Raw genomic sequence first — 17,988 nt, 5'->3', positions numbered from 1 at the left:
GACCTCCGTACAGAATTTTACGACTATGTTGGTCTGTGCGTGTGTGATAATTCATAATAAGTGTTACAGAGGCTTTAAATAATAATTAAAGTTGAAACATAACAACAATCATAAAAAAACACCTGAACCTACGTACATTATCATACAAAGCTGAGGTATGATGTCAACAAACCTAATCTTTTCGGCGATATTCGGTAAGAAACTCAAGTTTACGGCACCCCCAAGCAACGGGTACGCGGTAAATCGAAACGAGGATGTGTCAATGAACGAATTCCTTGATCTACACTTGTTCGAATTCAAATACACGGGTAAACATTCTTTCTGCTTGATTAGGCCTTGTTTTTGTTCCTTTTTCTTTTGAGAAAACGGCCGAGAAAACTTTGTCTTTGTCTTAAAAGAATTAGATCTAGATCTAGAGATCTATTTCTAGATCTAGATCTATATATCTAGATTCTAGATAGGCAGCCATCTAGATATATATAATCTAGATCTAGATCTAGATCTAGAAATCTAGATCTAGAATATAGATATAGATCTAAGACTCTAGTTCTAGACTCTAGAATCTAGAAATTGATTTGAAATAGAATCTAGAGAGTTTAGATTCATCAGTTCAGGCACTGTCTCTCTTAATGTCTTAACTGCGAGTAGATCAAGAGGCCTGAATTATCTACAAGATCTAATCTAGAATCTAGATCTAGATCTAGATCTAGATCTAATCTAGGATTTTTTTCAAAGTACGTATTTAGGTTCTGGGTATTCTTTTACTTTCCCTCCTGTCTCACACTATGGCGATTGTTAAGATTCCCGTGTTTAATTCCGATGTGCGTTTTTCATACCCTCAGGCAGGCATATTTCGCTTTGGTCCCTAACCCTAGGGCCTAGGGTTAGGGTTAGGGTTAGACTAGGGTTAAGGTTAGGACCAAAGCGAAATGAGGTTATGAAAAACGCACATCGGAATTAAACGCGGGAATCTTAACAATCACCACTAGATCTACCAGTTGTTCATTTTCTACTAGATCTAGATCTAGATCTAGATTCTAGATCTAGATCTATCTAGAATTCTAAATCTAGATTTAGCTAGATCTAATTATTGATGCGCTGAACACAAATATTTATATTAACTTAATTTCTTTTGCAAATTAATAGTTTTCGAAATATTTGAATTTTCTTTAATCGAGCTATATCAGGCCTACACTAGAATTGCTGCCAGAGGTATACACTACATGGCCCATTTAGTAGAGAAGATATATTTTTGTCAAGCGCCATTTGCCGATCAGCGCTCTCTTAAGATGGCGCAGAACCATATGACGATCCGCAGAAAGCGTGGCCATCTCGAGATTTTGCAAAGTTCACAAACAAAACTCCGCAAAATTTATTATCATTTATTTAAAAAAATTTTCAAAAAAGTGTGTGTATGTTGTTTTAGCGTGTGCATGTGTGGTGTGAAGTGACTTTTATCTATCTTGGGTATATACAAAAACCTCTCCCTCTCTCTCTCCCCCCCCCTCTCTCTCTCTCCCTCTCTCTCTCTCTCTCTCTCTCTCTCTCTCTCTCTCTCTCTCTCTCTCTCTCTCTCTCTTATTCTTTGCCACTCTCGCCTCTATGTGTGTAATAATATGTTATATGTGTTTGTGTGTTTCCAAGCGATCGGCAGATGGCGCAATTCTTGCTTGCTTTGCACAATCTTAAGATCGCGCAGCTCTATTCATTTTTGGACATAATCCGTAGATGGCACGCCCATCTCGAGATGGCCGCGCTTTCTGTGGATTGTCATATGGTTCTGCGCTATCTTAAGATCACGATGATCGGCAAATGGCACTTGACATTATAATTCTTTAAATAGTTTTTGGCTAGGGCAAGTACAGTTGAACCTGTTCTAATGACCACGTGTACAAACTACCACTTTCCTCTTCCTCCTTGTGGTTTTTCTTTATTATTATGACACTGTCCAAGACATCCACCTGTCTAAAACAACCACTTTTTCTCTTGGACAATTTTTGTTTTTGAACTTTAGGTGGTATGGGAGTTTTTAAAATTAAATTACTTATAACTTGAATAAGAATTTTAATAATAATTTAAGTTTGAATCCATGATTTTGTCCACAGTGCAGATCAGTGTGGTTGAGTGCGATCATCAAGAGTAATTGTCCAAGTTTGTACGAAGAAATTACGTGTCAAATCAGGCTGGATACAATATGAACGGGAAACTTGGACTCTCTGGGGCCTACAACAGAAAGAGAACCCTCAGTCCTCTTCAGAACTCTTCACCAAGTCAAGAGAATCAAAAAGAAAGTTACTCTAGAGTTCTGAATGAAAACAAGGTAAGAGAAAAAATTGTAACATTACGACTTAACTGTTGAAAAACTTTTTTGGGGAATCAGTGTAGGGAAGCTCAACTTTGAGCACATTGACTGATAGCTCAGTTAGTGCCATATTGGACAATGGTGTGGAAGACCCGGGTTCAAATACCCAAAGGAGCGTTTTTGAACTTGGGTTGGTTGGGGAGTTTTCAAGACCCACTTGGCTTAGCCATGTCAGAAATTCATGTTCAATCTGAAGGTTTCGTCTCTTAAATGACCATACACTTACAAGGTTTATATGTGCATTTAATCCTATCCGTACGTCGTGTTTTACTGTCATATCCATACGACATGGGCAACTCTGTACCTCCACTTCCAAAGAGAAAATTTACTCGTTAATCCGATCCGTAGGCTTTGCCTAGGGGTCTGTCAAAATTATTTTTGGAGAAATATTGAAAGTTTCAAAGAGATCTTTGTACTAGAAGTATTCTAAAATGTGAAGAATACAACCCGGGGGTACAAAATGACCCCAGGGTGTACGGATAAGGTTAACAAAAACAATACTAAAAACAAAGTTTTCATAGATTTCATCTTTATTTCAATACTATTTTGTTACTTTAGATTTCCCTACCTGGAGGTGAGATTATATTTTGAAATTATTCTTAGGTTGGCGTCAACTAAATACAAATTCGGAATGTTTTACAACTAACATTCACCTTGTTTACGTGCCACGAAATACTCCAGTATTGCTGCATGTGCTCTAGCATAAAATGTTGTACTGTACAGTGTATCTTGCATCTTGAACTGATTTTCCTTTCACAGGTGCTGAAGGAAAAAAATGTGAAATTGAAAGAAGATCTTCAAGATTTAAGGTAAATTGTATTTTCCATTTGTTTAATCATTTTTAAATTAATGGAAAGAACCAGGTGCTTTTAAGACCAATGAAATAGATCTCGTACCTGAATGATGTGAATGACAAATCTATAGGGAAAAGACTTTTTAGAAAGTCTAGGCAAATGAGAAACTGCTAGAAAATGTAGATCACAATAAAAGCAGTGGTGACTTTACACTCGTGTAAGAACCTGGTCAGCCTAAGAAACGGTTTTTACAGTGTAACAGAATTTTAAAAATATAATTTGCATACTAATAACCTGTCTAAAAATCGAAATCTTCCTAAGAACACAGTTCGAACTCAGAGCATGAAACTTTCATGAGTTGGTTTACTATACTTTGGGTTGGAATGAAGGGAGAAGAATTGGTGTGAACAAGCAGACAATGAAATTTACTCACTACATGCCCATTTACACTGAGCATCTTCTAAATGTCAATTGCTAGATTGTTTTCGATTGGTACAATCACTTGCTCTTCTCCATTGGTCAAAATGTCAGATTGTCTTTGAAATGCTGGCCCCCTCATGGTTACTCTTTTCCTTGACATATACATGTATGACATTGCAACTGGCAGTTTTTCATAGTTTCAATATGCTTTGAAATTGTAATGACAATGTCGTGTGATAAAAAAAATTCATTCTAAAGTCCATGGCTCCTACTTGCACCGGAAATAATGCACACCACTCAGACATGCATGCACACATACTGAATTTGATTTTTCTTTTATAAAAATATTTCTCTCTATCTTCCCTCAGGAATCATTATAATCTATGGGTCATTGTTTCATCATAGAATGAACACATAAAATGAAAACAAATATTACTTTGTAGGCTTTTTTATATCCTTCCAGATCATCTTTGAAGCAAGTCACAAGTGAAAGCTCTCATGAGAATATTGATGAAAGACGTATTAATCTGATAAAGTTTCAAGTCATTCAGCTAGAAAGACAGGTAATTTCCAGTCAACTGTAGCTTCTTCAGTGCACAGTGTTACTGGCTTTATCATTCATGGCTTATTTTCTTTCTTAGATATAGTGTCTTGCGCCTTTAAGTCCAAAGCAACTGGGACCATTTACATAGGTAGAGGCATATATTTATTTACACTCACCAGACTTGGAGTGAATTCATTTTTTGCTCGTATTATTGTGGCATTTGGCTTAGGCGACTGACTTTATTCGGCAATTTTTCAGCTCTCGGAGTGTCTTTAAAATGTTAGACTAGGGTCATGACTGTGAGTAAATTTCGACACTCAAAATGAATTCCCGACCATGCTTGCATGAGGTGGGAAAATTGTATCTGGTATCCTACTTTGGAAGAAGAGGCAATCACTGCACCTCTAGAACCCTCCCCCCCCACCAGCGTCTTTCTTGTTGTAGCCTTTATGTATTCATGTTGGTGTGACTCTGAAAATGTGCCAAGTCTTGTTGATATCTATGCTGCAGGTATATATTTTTTATTTTATCTCGAGACGAAATTTACCTCTTTAAAAGCATAATGTCAGAAGCTAATTTTCACATCTTCAACACAATACTGTTGTAAGCTTTTGGTAATGTAGTAGAAATTAAATTTTTCTACAAGTTATCTTTCTTTGACTGTGGTGTTACTTATGGTCGACTTATAGTCAAATGTTATCTACACTTTATCTAGTCTTCTTTTTAATTTGATGTTTTGAGTGAAAGACTTTTGTGGGTATGCTTTAAAAAAAAAAAAAAAATTTTTCCAGATAAGCCTAATTAATTTGAAATGAAGTGAATGGTTGATTAGAATTGCAGGTAAAGCCCAAAGTTATTGGATTATGTATGGCAAGTTTTGATCCTCCTACTTTCACCAGCTTACTTAATATACCGATCTGTTTCAGATTGCCATTTTAAATGAAGCACTGGGGTCTCGATCAGAGGCCATTATGGAAACTGAAAATACGATGGCTTGGCTTGCAGACAGATTGAGGTAAGGGCTTTTTTTCCTTAAATGTTTATGCTTTCACCCCCATCAACACAATCTAGATTAGTCTGGAGGTGGGTATTGACCCTGCCTATGAGGGCCAGCTTGGACTGAGAGGGATACAGATCTCATCAGAAAGGCGGAGTTTACTCGATAAAAATTCTCCCAACACAGGAATCGAACTCAAGTCTCCTTTGTGAGATGGTGTAGTGCCTTACCCCTACGCCACAGATGCCGTTGGTTTATTTGCATTACTGGATTCTTGTATCGATAAATTGATTATGAATGGTTGGTATGGCTTTGAATAATTAATATTTCAGTATTTGTTTGACAAATTTTAGTTTTATGTTTATTGTTTTTTGCCTCATTGTTATACCAACAGATTTGAATAACTACACATACTTCAATGAACAGGTCGTATGTGGCATCTGAAATCAAAGGGCCCATGGTGTCAATTTCCCGCAGTGATCTGACTTCCATGATTGAGGCTTTAGAATCATCAAGGATAAAACTTTTTAAATCTGTTGAGGTAGGTTTCACTGAACGGTGGTGTGTGTTGGAAGTAAGTTAGAGTTAAGTACGGAAGTGGGCAGGGAAATGCTGTGTATATATATATATTCTTATAAAACACAATATTATTGCCACTCATAGTTTCAAGATCAGCTGTCATGTTTGGGAAAAATTTGGCTCAGTAAATGTTATATCAAATACTGCTATATCTTTATTTTTAAACATCTAGAACCAGCTGGAATAGAGCCATTAAAGAGAAGATGAAATCATATTCCAAAAGGCCTACCTATTGATAATTCAACAAATTTTTTCTCGCATACTAATACAATATTATGTTCACCCAAAATAGGATGTTTATAATCCTAAAGAGGAGAAATTTTGATGAATACTAGATATATTTTGAACAGATAGTCAGAATATATTGAAGAACTGTACTATGTACTATTATGATAACGGTTCTGCACCAGCATTTCTGAAAGACATTGAGGGAACATTAATATTGACAGAAGAAGTTCAAGACACCATGGATTAAATGAAATATGGCAAAGTTCCAGGCTCAGACAACATACTCATTAAAATGATCACAGCACTAGAAGGGGTGGATTCAAAGAAGTGACAACATTACTTTACACCATATATATACAATACTGTAGAGGTCAGGTACCAGAAGATCTGAAAAAATCTATCTTTATAGCATTGCTGCAAAAAGCTGGAATATCAGAATGTGAACAGCACAGGACAATCCGTCTCATGAATCATCTTACTAAATTCCTCCTGGGGGTACTAATGAAAAGAATGAGAACTGAAATATATCCTGAAATTACTGAAACAGAATTTGGATTTGTTACGGATAAAGGTATCCCAAATGCCAACTTCGCCCTAAAGTTGCTCATGGAAATTTTGAATACAAATATTAATATAAGCTTTTTGCTTCACAGAAATGTGACAGAGAAGAAGTGGGAAAGAGTCTTTTGCTTCTGAACCCATTTCTTAATGGAAAGGCAAAACAAAAGGAGACGTTGTCTGTACTGGATATTTCTCTTGGACGAATGGATTATCTCAATCTGCAGCATGTGGTATGTACTTTGTTGATACAGGTTTTCTGAACAGATGACAGTGTGGGCGGCTGGGGGTGTCATGGGGAAGCCTTACTTCTTTGCTATCCTTCTATTGTTTGTCTTTTTTCTCTGTATGAAATGAGCACTATCATATTTATGTACTTCTCTGTTACTGAGCTTCTAGCTTTATGAAGGTAATGTCCTATCCTTTGGTATATAGTGTTTGGTGTCAGGCAATGGGATAGCACAGCTTAATGTTATTCAAAGGTCATCCAGGCAAGTCCCAGCATACATGTACAGGCCTTGTCAAATTTGGTCGAACTTCAGTGAGTTGAAGTTCTAGACTACTATGTTTTTGCTCTCCATATCATAAGCAGCCTTCTCCGGATCATAAGAAGCATATCCAAACCTGCGGGAAAATGCTGTTTTCTTTGATTTCATTGTTTTGATGAGCGCCTGATTTCACCATGATGCCTCACATATATATCTATATCCTTTTTTTTTACAGTTTTATATGTCGGGCGTACGTGGACGAAAGCCCCCTTTATTTTCCCTTTTTATATACCATGGATTTAATTTTTCACACGCTGTCCCTGTTTTTGGGGGGTTTTGTAGGGCTGTTATTGACAAATCAGAAAATGTTACATTGATCAGACCAAACAATTCTACGACAGGACCAAAAATAAGTTTCAGAACATTATTTTGACTTGTGTAACCACTTTCTTTGAAAAAGTGAAAAGCTTCATGATTTGAGGATGTGCTGCCTGGGTAAACTGGACAAGTCCCCATTTTTCTGTACCTATTTCAGATCAGTCTCGTACGGATATCTGAAGATCCCCAGCATGTTTTCAAATCCAAAAATGTCTCTCAACATAATCTTTGACTGTAATTTCAAGTCATTCCCTTTCTCAGTCTTTCATTTACCACCTTATGGACCTCAGTCTGTCTTTTCCCCCTGTCATTTATATTTCAGTATTGGTTTATTTGCTTTCAAAATATATTAACTTATAAAGTTGAAATGGTCTTTTACACAACTTTATTTTTGAATGTCTGTTTTCTCAGGCCCAGCTGGAGTCTAAGCTATGCACCGTGTACAAGGAGCTCATTGGAGTTCATGAGCAGATGCAAAGTCTCCATATAGGGCATGTCCATGGAGGGAGCATGAATTGTGCAGAACAGGAGAGACTGATGGAAAAGCTTCTGAAATCCTTGTTAGTGGTCAAGGATGCCACTGATGACCTTCTGGCTTTGTCCTTACTATGTCCCAGCTCACCCTGGGTAGGTACCAAATTCTTTTACTATGATTACCTGTCCCCGTCATTTTATGCAAGAAAAATTTTGAAATTATGCAAACTGAGCCCAAAAATGTAAAATTATGCGATTCTGTTAATTTTAACAAAGAATATTAAAGGAAAATAATCAGACATTATGCAAAAAATGATCAATTTTTCCTAAATTATGCGGGGTGCATAAAACCACGGGGACAGGATTATGGCTATAATAATACGTTAGTACAGTGTTATAGTGCAAAGGCAGATGCTTTCCTGTTTATGTACATTGCTTGGAAGTTTTTGTTTTAGTAAGTATTTTACGGTACTTACAACTCTATTAGGTCGTATAGGTGCCGAAGATTACAGATGTTACAGGAGAGTAACAAATACAAAAAAGAAGGAGTGATAAGGACGATAGATGTTTGATAGGAAAAAAGGAGCAAACCACACCAGGCGAGCACCTGTCAACCACCCACCTAGGAAGTTTTAAAAAAAAAAAGGTTATTACAGGTTGTTAATAATTTAACTTTCCATATTTCTATAAAATGCAAATGGTGACACATAGTATGTTTCTTAGTGGGCCTTAAATAACATTTCAGCATAAGAGGGTCATTAACCCATACCTTGCTTTGCTCTGTGCTGTCGTACATAATTATAATAATGATGATAGAAAAAAGTATTTGAATATCGCCTATCCCTGTTCAACAGAGAGCTCTGTGTGCTTTACAATCTATATATCATCATACATTATAATGTATTTTTGCAGCCTGTCTTGTCGAGGCCCTTAACCAAAGAAGTACCAGTGGAGAGAGTTATAGCAGCTTTGCCTCAATTACCACGAAGCAAGAAGGATGAAGTTGTGCATATACTGCAATCTGGTATTGGGACTTGCAACCACAGATATCACCTCCTTGAGAAAGAAAAGGCTGCACTGAAAGAAGAACTTGCATTTCACAGATCTGTATATGAACAGCAGGTCAAATACACCACAGATTTGTTTGATGCTCTCAGGTAACCTATCAAAGTGTTGCTTTGTGACATTCATATGACTTTAGAGAACACGCATCAGAATAACATTGAATTACAATCAGAATACTGAGTATGTATCTGGCTTTAAATTATTATTGTTTATATTACTGTTCATCAATATTATGCATGTGACTGTAGGCCTGTTTGTGTGCGTTCATGTTTGAGTGTGTGTGTGTGTGTGTGTGTGTGTATGTGTGTGTGTGTGTGTGTGTACATGGTGAAACACCAAACCAATGTGCCAGGATCTGCCAGACAATAAAGATGTATCTTATCTTATCTTATCTTAACATGCTTTGTTTTATAGAAGTGCCGACTGGCAACGAAAAAATAAAAACCCTGAACTTTTTTGATCCCTTGGAAATGTGTGCGCCGTTACTCAAACTGTACGGATCACATTGTCTAATGCACCTAGTATTGAGACTATTATCTTTTATAGAAAGTGCCTTAAACCAGGCAAAATCCAGACATGTCAGAAATCTTCATTTGTGGATTTATCCAGAAAAGAAGCCTCTCTGGTTATAGTATGACTGTGTGTGACTCTGACTTGAGAGATAGGCTTAATAAATGAAGTCAGATGCAACAGCTTCCTAACTCTCTCTATTGTGGCTGTGTCCTAAAATCACTGAACAAACTCCTTCTTTCTCATTAGTTTGGGCATTCAATTCAAGCCTCAATTTGACTGTTGTCCCTGTGGCATAATAAATGGTCAGTGAGTGAATGTTATTTTTCACTTGTAATATATGAACAGTTTTGTAAAACATTTAGAACTATTTGTTTACATTTATTAGTGCAGTTAAGAATATTTTTTTTCCATTTTTGTGTTTGCATGTAACTTTTTCATTGTTTATTACATGTGCTGTAATGTTTATGCTGGAAAAAAACAACCCGAAGATATATATATATATATATACAACTTTCTCTTTCTATTTACTTTACTTTACTTTTTGTCTTCCGCTTGTACCCTGGGGTGTCACGGGGAGACACAGGTGTCTGTCTGCAGCAAGTCGTGTGGCCTGTAGGAGGGACATCCCATGATCTTTTAGGGTGTCTGCCACAGATTCACTCCATCGTCGCCTTGGTCTTCCTCTGGCTCTCCATCCAGAATATTTAATGTTGTATGCTCTCAGAGCTGGATGGTTTGAGGGCATCCGCGTGAGGTGTCCGAACCACTTAACCTTTTGTTTTTCAATGTGTGGTAGGACTGGTGTTGCTCCCACGGTATCCCTTATGACTTCATTTTTAATTCTGTCTCTTTTTGTTTTGTTGACCGCTCTTCTTAAGCATTTCATCTCGCATGTGACCAGTTTCCTCTCTAGGGCTTTTGTTAGAGTCCATGTCTGGCACTGATATGTGAGCGTTGGAAGGAAAATGGCGTTGATGAGCTTCGCCTTGGTGCTCATGGGGATATTGGGATGTTTCAGGAGAGGGCCCAGTTGGTAGCTGACTGCGTTGGCTCTCTGGCATCTAGTCTCTATCTCTCTATCTAATTTTCCATTTTCTGTGAAAATGCTGCCCAGGTATTTGAATTCTCTGCTTTGTTTTAGTTGGGATCCATTGATGTTGATATCCACTTTACCTGGTCTCCTGCTAATTGTCATGACTTCGGTCTTGCTTATACTGATCTTCATGCCATATTTTTCGCAGCTCGCATTTAGTTGGTTTATATGCTCCTGTAGCTGAGTCTTGTTGTTAATCATTGCCAGGTCATCTGCAAACATGAGTTCATTGAGTGCCTCTGGGTCTGGATTGGCCTCTTTTGTTATCTGGTCCATGTAGATCACGAAGAGCAGAGGGGAGAGATTGCAGCCCTGTCTCACTCCGGATGTTACTGGAAACCAGTCCGATGTTCCACTGGTAGTTCGGACAGCGCTTCTGCTGTTGGCATAGATAGCCCTGATGTTGTCTAGCAGTTGTCCCTTGATGTCGTACTGCTCTAAGATCTTCCATAGCTTGCTTCAATTTACTCGATCAAAGGCTTTTTGTTGATCCACAAATACGAGGTGGAGATCTTTGTCGTATTCCAAAGCCCTCTCACACAGTTGTCGGAGTGCGAAGATTGCATCAGTGCACCCTCTTCCTTTTCTAAAGCCAAATTGGGCGTCACTGAGAAGATGTTCGGTTTTTGCGCGAGTACGTCGCTCTAGGATTTTTGCATACATTTTCCCAACATGGCTGAGAAGAGATATGCCTCTATAGGTGTTGCAGTCTTTCTTGCTGCCCTTTTTCTTCCATATTGGCACCACTATCGCATTTTGCCAGTCTGCTGGCACTTTTCTTTCTTTCCATGCTTTTTGGAAGATGATTGTAAGCCAATGTATTCCGGTTTCGCCGCATGCAAGGATGGCTTTGGTTGTGATGCCATCGTCTCCAGCTGCCTTGTTCTTTGGACTAGTTTTCAGTGCTTCTCTCACTTCACTCTCCAGGATGGTAGGTTCAGAGTGCTGTGGGTAGTTGGCGGTGAAGGGGCACTGTGTGGTTTGTGCCTGTACTCCTGATGGGTTTAGTAGTTCTTGACGAAAATATTCTTCCCATCTTTTTATTATTTCTTTCTCTTCGTGCAGAGCTTCTCCATTAGTCCGTTTTGATCAGTCCGTTTGTGTCTCCTTATGTTTTCTTGAGCAATGTTTATATCCACTGCCGGCCTGCTAAGCCAGTCGCAGTTTCACCAGAGCCCCGTTGGCCAGCAACGTTTCGGGGTGACCCGGGTCGGCCTTCACGGCTAGCGTAACGCCTCAGTGACATAAAGTCACACCGTACTTCACCCAGACCCAGCTATCCCCTACTTTGTCTTGTTTCCATCTCCCACGGCGTGGACGAGGGGTTGGACTTCGAGAGACTTTCTATTTAATGCCTGTTTTTCCCTTATTTCTACCCTCTGTGAGGAACCCATTGTTTTCCTCTGGTTTATATTGAGATGGAAATTATGCCTTACTCAGTTGTTGAGGTACAGGTAGTTAATGAATAATCATCTGTCATATCCTACTAATTTAGATAGTCAGTTTATGCATCAAAAGAATTTAATGCAACATTAATATGAATTAGACACGTTTAAATCTGACATTGACCTGGTGTAGTTAATAATTCTGTGACTTACGCATTATGTTTTTTAAGCAAGTTTTTATAGTGCTGTCTTACTTTTCTGTCTTCTCAGGAAAGGATACTCTGAATTTGAGGAATCTGCAAAGAGTGTAATTTGTGCCCCTTTGGAAAGTAAGTCTTTTTTTTATTCCCTCATCTTATTTTTGTTTTATGACCACCAGAATGGTTATAACAACAAAAAGAGCTGTTGTTAGTAACTTGAACAGCAAATGAAACCCTCATTGGCTGAACCTCTTGCATTATTATTTAACAATGCTGACACTGCAGCTTTTATAATATTTCATTGCATTGATGACAAGGGTTACAGTGTAACCTCCCTTTCCTTATAATAGTTAGATTACAACAAGCTGGAGAAAATCAAAGCAGACTCTGACTAAGTTTAAATTTCGCTTATCTTTGGCAAGCTGTCCAATTGTTCTTAGTCTAGAAAGTAAAACTTTGCAGGAGAGAGAAAAAAACTGTTTCATTCTTCAACCATTGTACCAATATTTTGTCCAAAACCACCTGTACAAATGACCATTTCCCGCTTCACTCCTGTTTTGTTTTTGTTTTTTATTACATTGTACTGACACTGTTGAAGACAACCACCTGTTTAAGGTGACTGCTTTTCTCCTCGATGGTCGTCCTGGACTGGTTCAACTACTTCAACTGTAGAATGGCTGTATGCTACCATTGTATTGTAAAGTTTAGAAGGAGGGGGCTCTCGTGGCCTAGAGGTTAAGGTGTTGGCCTCTCATTCAAAGGTCCCGGGTTCGAATCCGGGTAGCGACCAAAAAATTTTCTTCTCTAAAATTGTCTCCTTTCACCTCCTTTCCTGCTCTCTAGCAATGTTCTGTTGTCTGCTTTCATTTCCACTTTCTGTCCCCACCCCCTCACCTCCTTTGCCCCCCTCCTCTGGGCTCCTGACTCTTTCTGCAGCCTTTCCACTGCTACTCCTTGACTCCTCCTTACTGCTGTCTTTCTGCCACACCCCTGATCTTTTGGTAGGAAAGATCTACACCTAGCCTTCTTGGACAAGGGCGAAAAATCTCATAGGGCCCGTGTGCAAGTTGCGCACGTTAAAGATCCCTTGGTGGTCTAAAATCGATAAGAGTAGGCTTCGGCCGCCACCCGGGCAAAATTCAAAATTTCCTACCAACTGAAAATATTAGGTGTGTCCCACGCGCTCATATGACCTTATGCAGTTGCGAGCGCTGTAAAACACTTTACAAAAACAAACAAAAAGTTTAGAAGTTCCTTCTAATTTTTGGTATGCCAAATACATGTAGTACACATGAACACAGCTAAACAGTTCAGGGCATGTTCATGCACTATAGATTTATGTAGGTAATATTCAGGTAATAAAGAAAAGTGTTCTCCATTTATTACTTACTTTATAGTCAAACACATCAGGGATGTTATTTATTTTTATTTTGAGGCAGAAAATGAAATGATGATTAAATTTGGGATACCATATGCAATTATTTCATTCGTCGTTTATTGTCATTACTTAACTAAGAAATGAATTTCAAAATTTCAGATATGCTTGGTGCTTACAAGAAACTCAAAAAGTCCACATCAGAGGCTGCTCTGAGAGATTTTCTTCTCATTATTAAAGAAAATGAACTACAGGTAATATAAGTTATAGATCTTAAGTTTGATGTACCAAAAGAACAAATTTTCTGTATTTTTGTTTATCAAATCCATCCCCTTTCATTGATACTGAAGTTGTTCATCCCTCTTGACAAATAAATTATATTTAGGTAATTTCCCAGTTGGTCATTTTGTATCTTGGTCACTTGTCAGAACTAGGTTATGGGTAAACTAATTTTCGGAGAGATGACATTTGATTTTTAAAAAAACTTGAATTAGAACCCTTGACCTGAACATATTGGCCATGTGTTAAATTGGCTATGATTTGGTGGCTGGCTTAAATTTTTCTTTTAACTGTCATTGTATTCTCTCTTTAAAAAATGTGTGGAAATTACAACTTTCAAAATTTATCAAGTGTTTAACATTAAAGTATGTGTCACAATGGGATGGAATCAGGCGCTCGTCAATTTTTGGGCATGTGGAGTTATTGGTATCGTCTGATAGCTCATTCAGTTGCCTTGCTTTCAATGAAAAAAATACCAATATATGAAGTCTAGATATTTATTATTGAAGAAGATGGGGTCATCTGGATTCAGTGGTAAAATTAGCGAGAAAATGGCTGCCAAAGTTTGGTAACTTCAACAGCTTGATAGTCTTTGAAAACTGAAAAATTACATATTTTATGCCTTTAACCAACCTTTTTCTTTAAAATTCACATGGAAATGTGTTTTTATATGGACATAAAAGGTGTTGAGCCGAAAACCAAAATTTTGACAACAATTTTCAAACTGGCGGAAAAATGCCATTTTCTTTGATTTCATTATTTTGACGAGCGCCTGATTTCACCACGATGCCTCACATATGTTTGAACTAGGTGTGTTTGTATCATTGATTGGTGGTATTGCTCCTATAGTTTAATAAATGCTTAGCTTTTGAGAATGCTTTCTTATTGCCATGATATTGATACAGAAGGCAGAAAAGAAGGCATGGTGTACAGGTGCTTGTGTGTGTGTGTGGGGGGTGTTATACCAGTAGAAAATTGATGTGATGGTACATTGTATAGTTAATTGAGATGAAGTTAAGAAAAGGATTAAATTTCATAACATTTTCAACTTCCTTTCAGCTTTCATCTGTCATTGACATGTTTGACAAGACTACCAGTGATAGCAATGGTAATGAGACTTTCATTTTTTTCTGTTTTAGTGTATACAGTGTTTTCATATTTCATATCTCATGTTGAAGATTCAGTAAAAAAATTCTGTGTATTTATCAAAATTGCTCTACTTTACTCGGCAGGGTGTTAGAGATTTTTGTATATTATAGGAAAATTAAGAAGAACAAGTTTTTGTTAAGCTATTTTTCTTAACAAAAGGAGTAGAGCCAATGGGCTGATCCTGAATGTTTCAGTATAATTAAAGTGACCTGTAATTCCTCATTTTAGCTGTTTGTGTCAGCCCAGTGAACTTTCTTGCGCTGGGGTGATGTGCCTTATTAACTTAATTTTATTTTACTTTAAAAAAATATCTTTCACCTTTTGAAGGCCCAATATGTACTCGGTGTGTTCTATGCTCTCTGTATTTCCCTCTTATGTTGTGATGGTCTGAGGCTTTCTTTCGTTCTGATTTGCCTTAAGTCCTGTTTTTCTGAGAAAGACAAACTTTTTCTGTGTCTTGGACTCAAGATGGGATAAATATGGCATGTCTGGACCCATTGATAAGTCAATTTATTTGAGGATTGTACTGGAGTAAAAATAAAAGCAGATGATTTTGACTTCATCTTAAATTGTTCTTCCTAATGATACTTTTCATCTAACTCCTTGATTTTTTTTTCTGTCTTGCAGGAGCAGATGCATTTGGAGCCTATGGTGCGGACTTGATGTCTAAACTGGCAGCGGTAGAGTTCCAGTGTCAACAACGTCGGGACAAAGCTATCAGGGAAAAGAAGTCTGTACGAGAAGAGCAAAAGCGAAGGGATCGGGAACTTCAGAACCTTATTGAGGATTTAGAAGCCAAATATGAGAAACAATGGTTGCCATATTCCAATGGAATGAGCTCGTCAAGAGCTGGTTCAAAAGAAAGCTTGGTGGAAGTGACAGAAGAGACTATTGTAGAGAACCCATCTCGTGATTCTAACGAGGACCTGTCCCAAATGTCTGCTGCTTGTCGTGGGCACACATCGAAACCAGACAGAATTGTTGTTGAGGACCCTACTATTCTCCGCAGCTATTTGGACGAGGACTCTGATTGGGTCAGTGCTTTTGATGAAAGTGCCCCAAAAGATCATCAAAAAGGGACAAAAGAAGAAAAGTCAACTAAAAGAGAGGCACTTAATAGTGGAGGTTTTATCTCCTCCAATGAGGCAGGTCAGGCATTGGAGCGCAATGAACATCCTGAACTCAGAAGCAGCAGGAAATCAGGGGCTCAAAAACCGTCTTCGAAGTGGGTACCAGATAAAGAATGGATCAACGATTTTACTTCCCAGTTGAAGTCGGCTAGCCCTGATTCTGGGTCAAAACGACTGAACAGTAATGAAGATGACTTGACTCAGGTACTAGCTCCTACAGAAGGAAAAAGTGCCCGTTCACAACCACTGAGCTCTGGTAGAAAAACATCTTCGAGAATTTTCACAGTGTCAAAAAACAAGCCAAAGTCATATGAACAGAACCTTGGGGTTGCCCAATCTTCTTTGAAGTTGAAGAAACAGAGCAGTTTTTCATCATCTTCTAATGGCAATTCAAAACATGATGGTTCATGACTGAAATAGACATATTATATGTAAAGCAATACAATCAATTTTTTTGTATATCTCTATAATCTATGTCTATAAAAGTGTCAATGATTCTTGCATAGACAAGGGACAGAGAGTTTCTTTGACCCTTCTTAATGCATTGTGATTTCATTCTGCAGGAAATGTGCCTTTTTTAATACTCAAGACTAAGAGAAGATAATCATGTGCAATATCCTCTTTGAATAATTTGATGAGCGGAAGAATATATTCCACACTTCACACTCACAATAAAGTCTTTGTGTATTTTATTTGGGGAAGGGTGGTTTACTTAAAAGATATGTGGGCCTGACATGGCCAGATTAACTTCAAAATTTCAGTAGCTTGTCTAAAATCTAAATGCAGGTTGTGAAAATGCCAGCTCTGCTTAAAGGTACATTTTGTCATATATAATATATACGATTTATTACTGTATATTTTCTTGTCTTCTTCATCATTCCCACTCACAAGCATGGCTATGGCAAAAGGAATGCTTCAGGCATTCTCACTTACAATTCATTGCTACATTTTTACACAACCTGCTGACAGCTTAGGCTGGAGAAAGAGTAAATCTCATCAGGTTCAGTGTTCTTGTATAATGCTAATACCACATGGGCTTGTCTAAACTGTGACAGGATATTTAGAGAGACAGACTTGTGTGCAAATTAAATTCTGATTGTGGAATGTTGTGTGATTCTCAAAATAAAACAAGAGAACGTTGGGGAGGAAAAATTAGCATCACCCACAATCTGGCCCCTGTAGATTTAGACGACTTAATGACAATGTCATGTGAATGCCCCTTACAACACAATAAGGTAATAGTAATACAGTAAAACTCAAGATAGAACAGGACAGACTGGACCTTCAGTATTTCCTTGTTATTACGGTTACCAAGGGGAACTACCGCAGTACCATTACACCTTCAGCCTACTTACATATTCAATTACCGCAGATCCTTTTCCAGTAGGCTGTTTTGCTGACACTGAGACGGAATCAATCAGTGACCCCAACACAATAGATAGAGGGGTATGTGTTTGAAAATTTGTGTTTTGGCAAACAATCATACAAACAGGCGAAATGTCTTGGTTGAGACAAATTTTAATAATTTGACGGATCGAAAGCAAGTTCATGCACTCCACAATCACTGTTATATATATATGTATCAGAATCTGTGCAAATTGGACCCTGTTATAGGCAGGTTCAGATTACTTATACTTATAGATTTAAAAAAACGGGGATTTGATTTATCACTGTTATTCCAAGTTCCAGTAATAACAATAACAGAGGCTGTTATAAATGGACTGGACTGTATTGAAGTGAGCCCTCCTTTATTTAACGTCAGTCTCTTAATTAAAGTTGAAGCGAGTGGAGAACAGCAACATTCTTTCAATCCAACTTCAAAAAATGTTTCGCTGGCTGCCATATCACACTGCTGTACGCACTATGCCGACTTAACCAAATGCCTTGAGAAAACTTGGTTTGTCTGATTTTTTTAAGCCTTGTGAGACTGGTTTGTTTTTATGTAAATTTTGTTCCCAGCAGCCTATAACTATAAGA

The 17,988-nt window shown here is 37.8% G+C and overlaps 1 protein-coding gene across 1 annotated transcript; it reads left to right on the top strand.

The window, feature by feature from the left end:
• Nucleotides 1–71: 71 nt before the first annotated feature.
• LOC101861405 lies at nt 72–16,683 on the top strand. The gene is made up of 13 exons (XM_005089376.3): nt 72–308; nt 2,106–2,320; nt 3,122–3,171; nt 4,040–4,139; nt 5,047–5,135; nt 5,544–5,658; nt 6,578–6,715; nt 7,760–7,975; nt 8,735–8,979; nt 12,149–12,207; nt 13,616–13,707; nt 14,792–14,840; nt 15,509–16,683. The coding sequence occupies exons 2-13, from the start codon at nt 2,195–2,197 to the stop codon at nt 16,420–16,422; spliced, it is 2,193 nt and encodes a 730-aa protein (XP_005089433.2). The 5' UTR covers nt 72–308; nt 2,106–2,194; the 3' UTR covers nt 16,423–16,683.
• Nucleotides 16,684–17,988: the final 1,305 nt, after the last annotated feature.

The sequence above is a fragment of the Aplysia californica genome, unplaced genomic scaffold (genome assembly GCF_000002075.1).
Source record: "Aplysia californica isolate F4 #8 unplaced genomic scaffold, AplCal3.0 scaffold00005, whole genome shotgun sequence".
In the NCBI taxonomy this organism is placed as follows: domain Eukaryota; kingdom Metazoa; phylum Mollusca; class Gastropoda; order Aplysiida; family Aplysiidae; genus Aplysia; species Aplysia californica.
The sequence above is the reverse complement of the archived record's forward strand: the minus strand, read 5'-3'. Positions and strand labels throughout refer to the sequence as shown.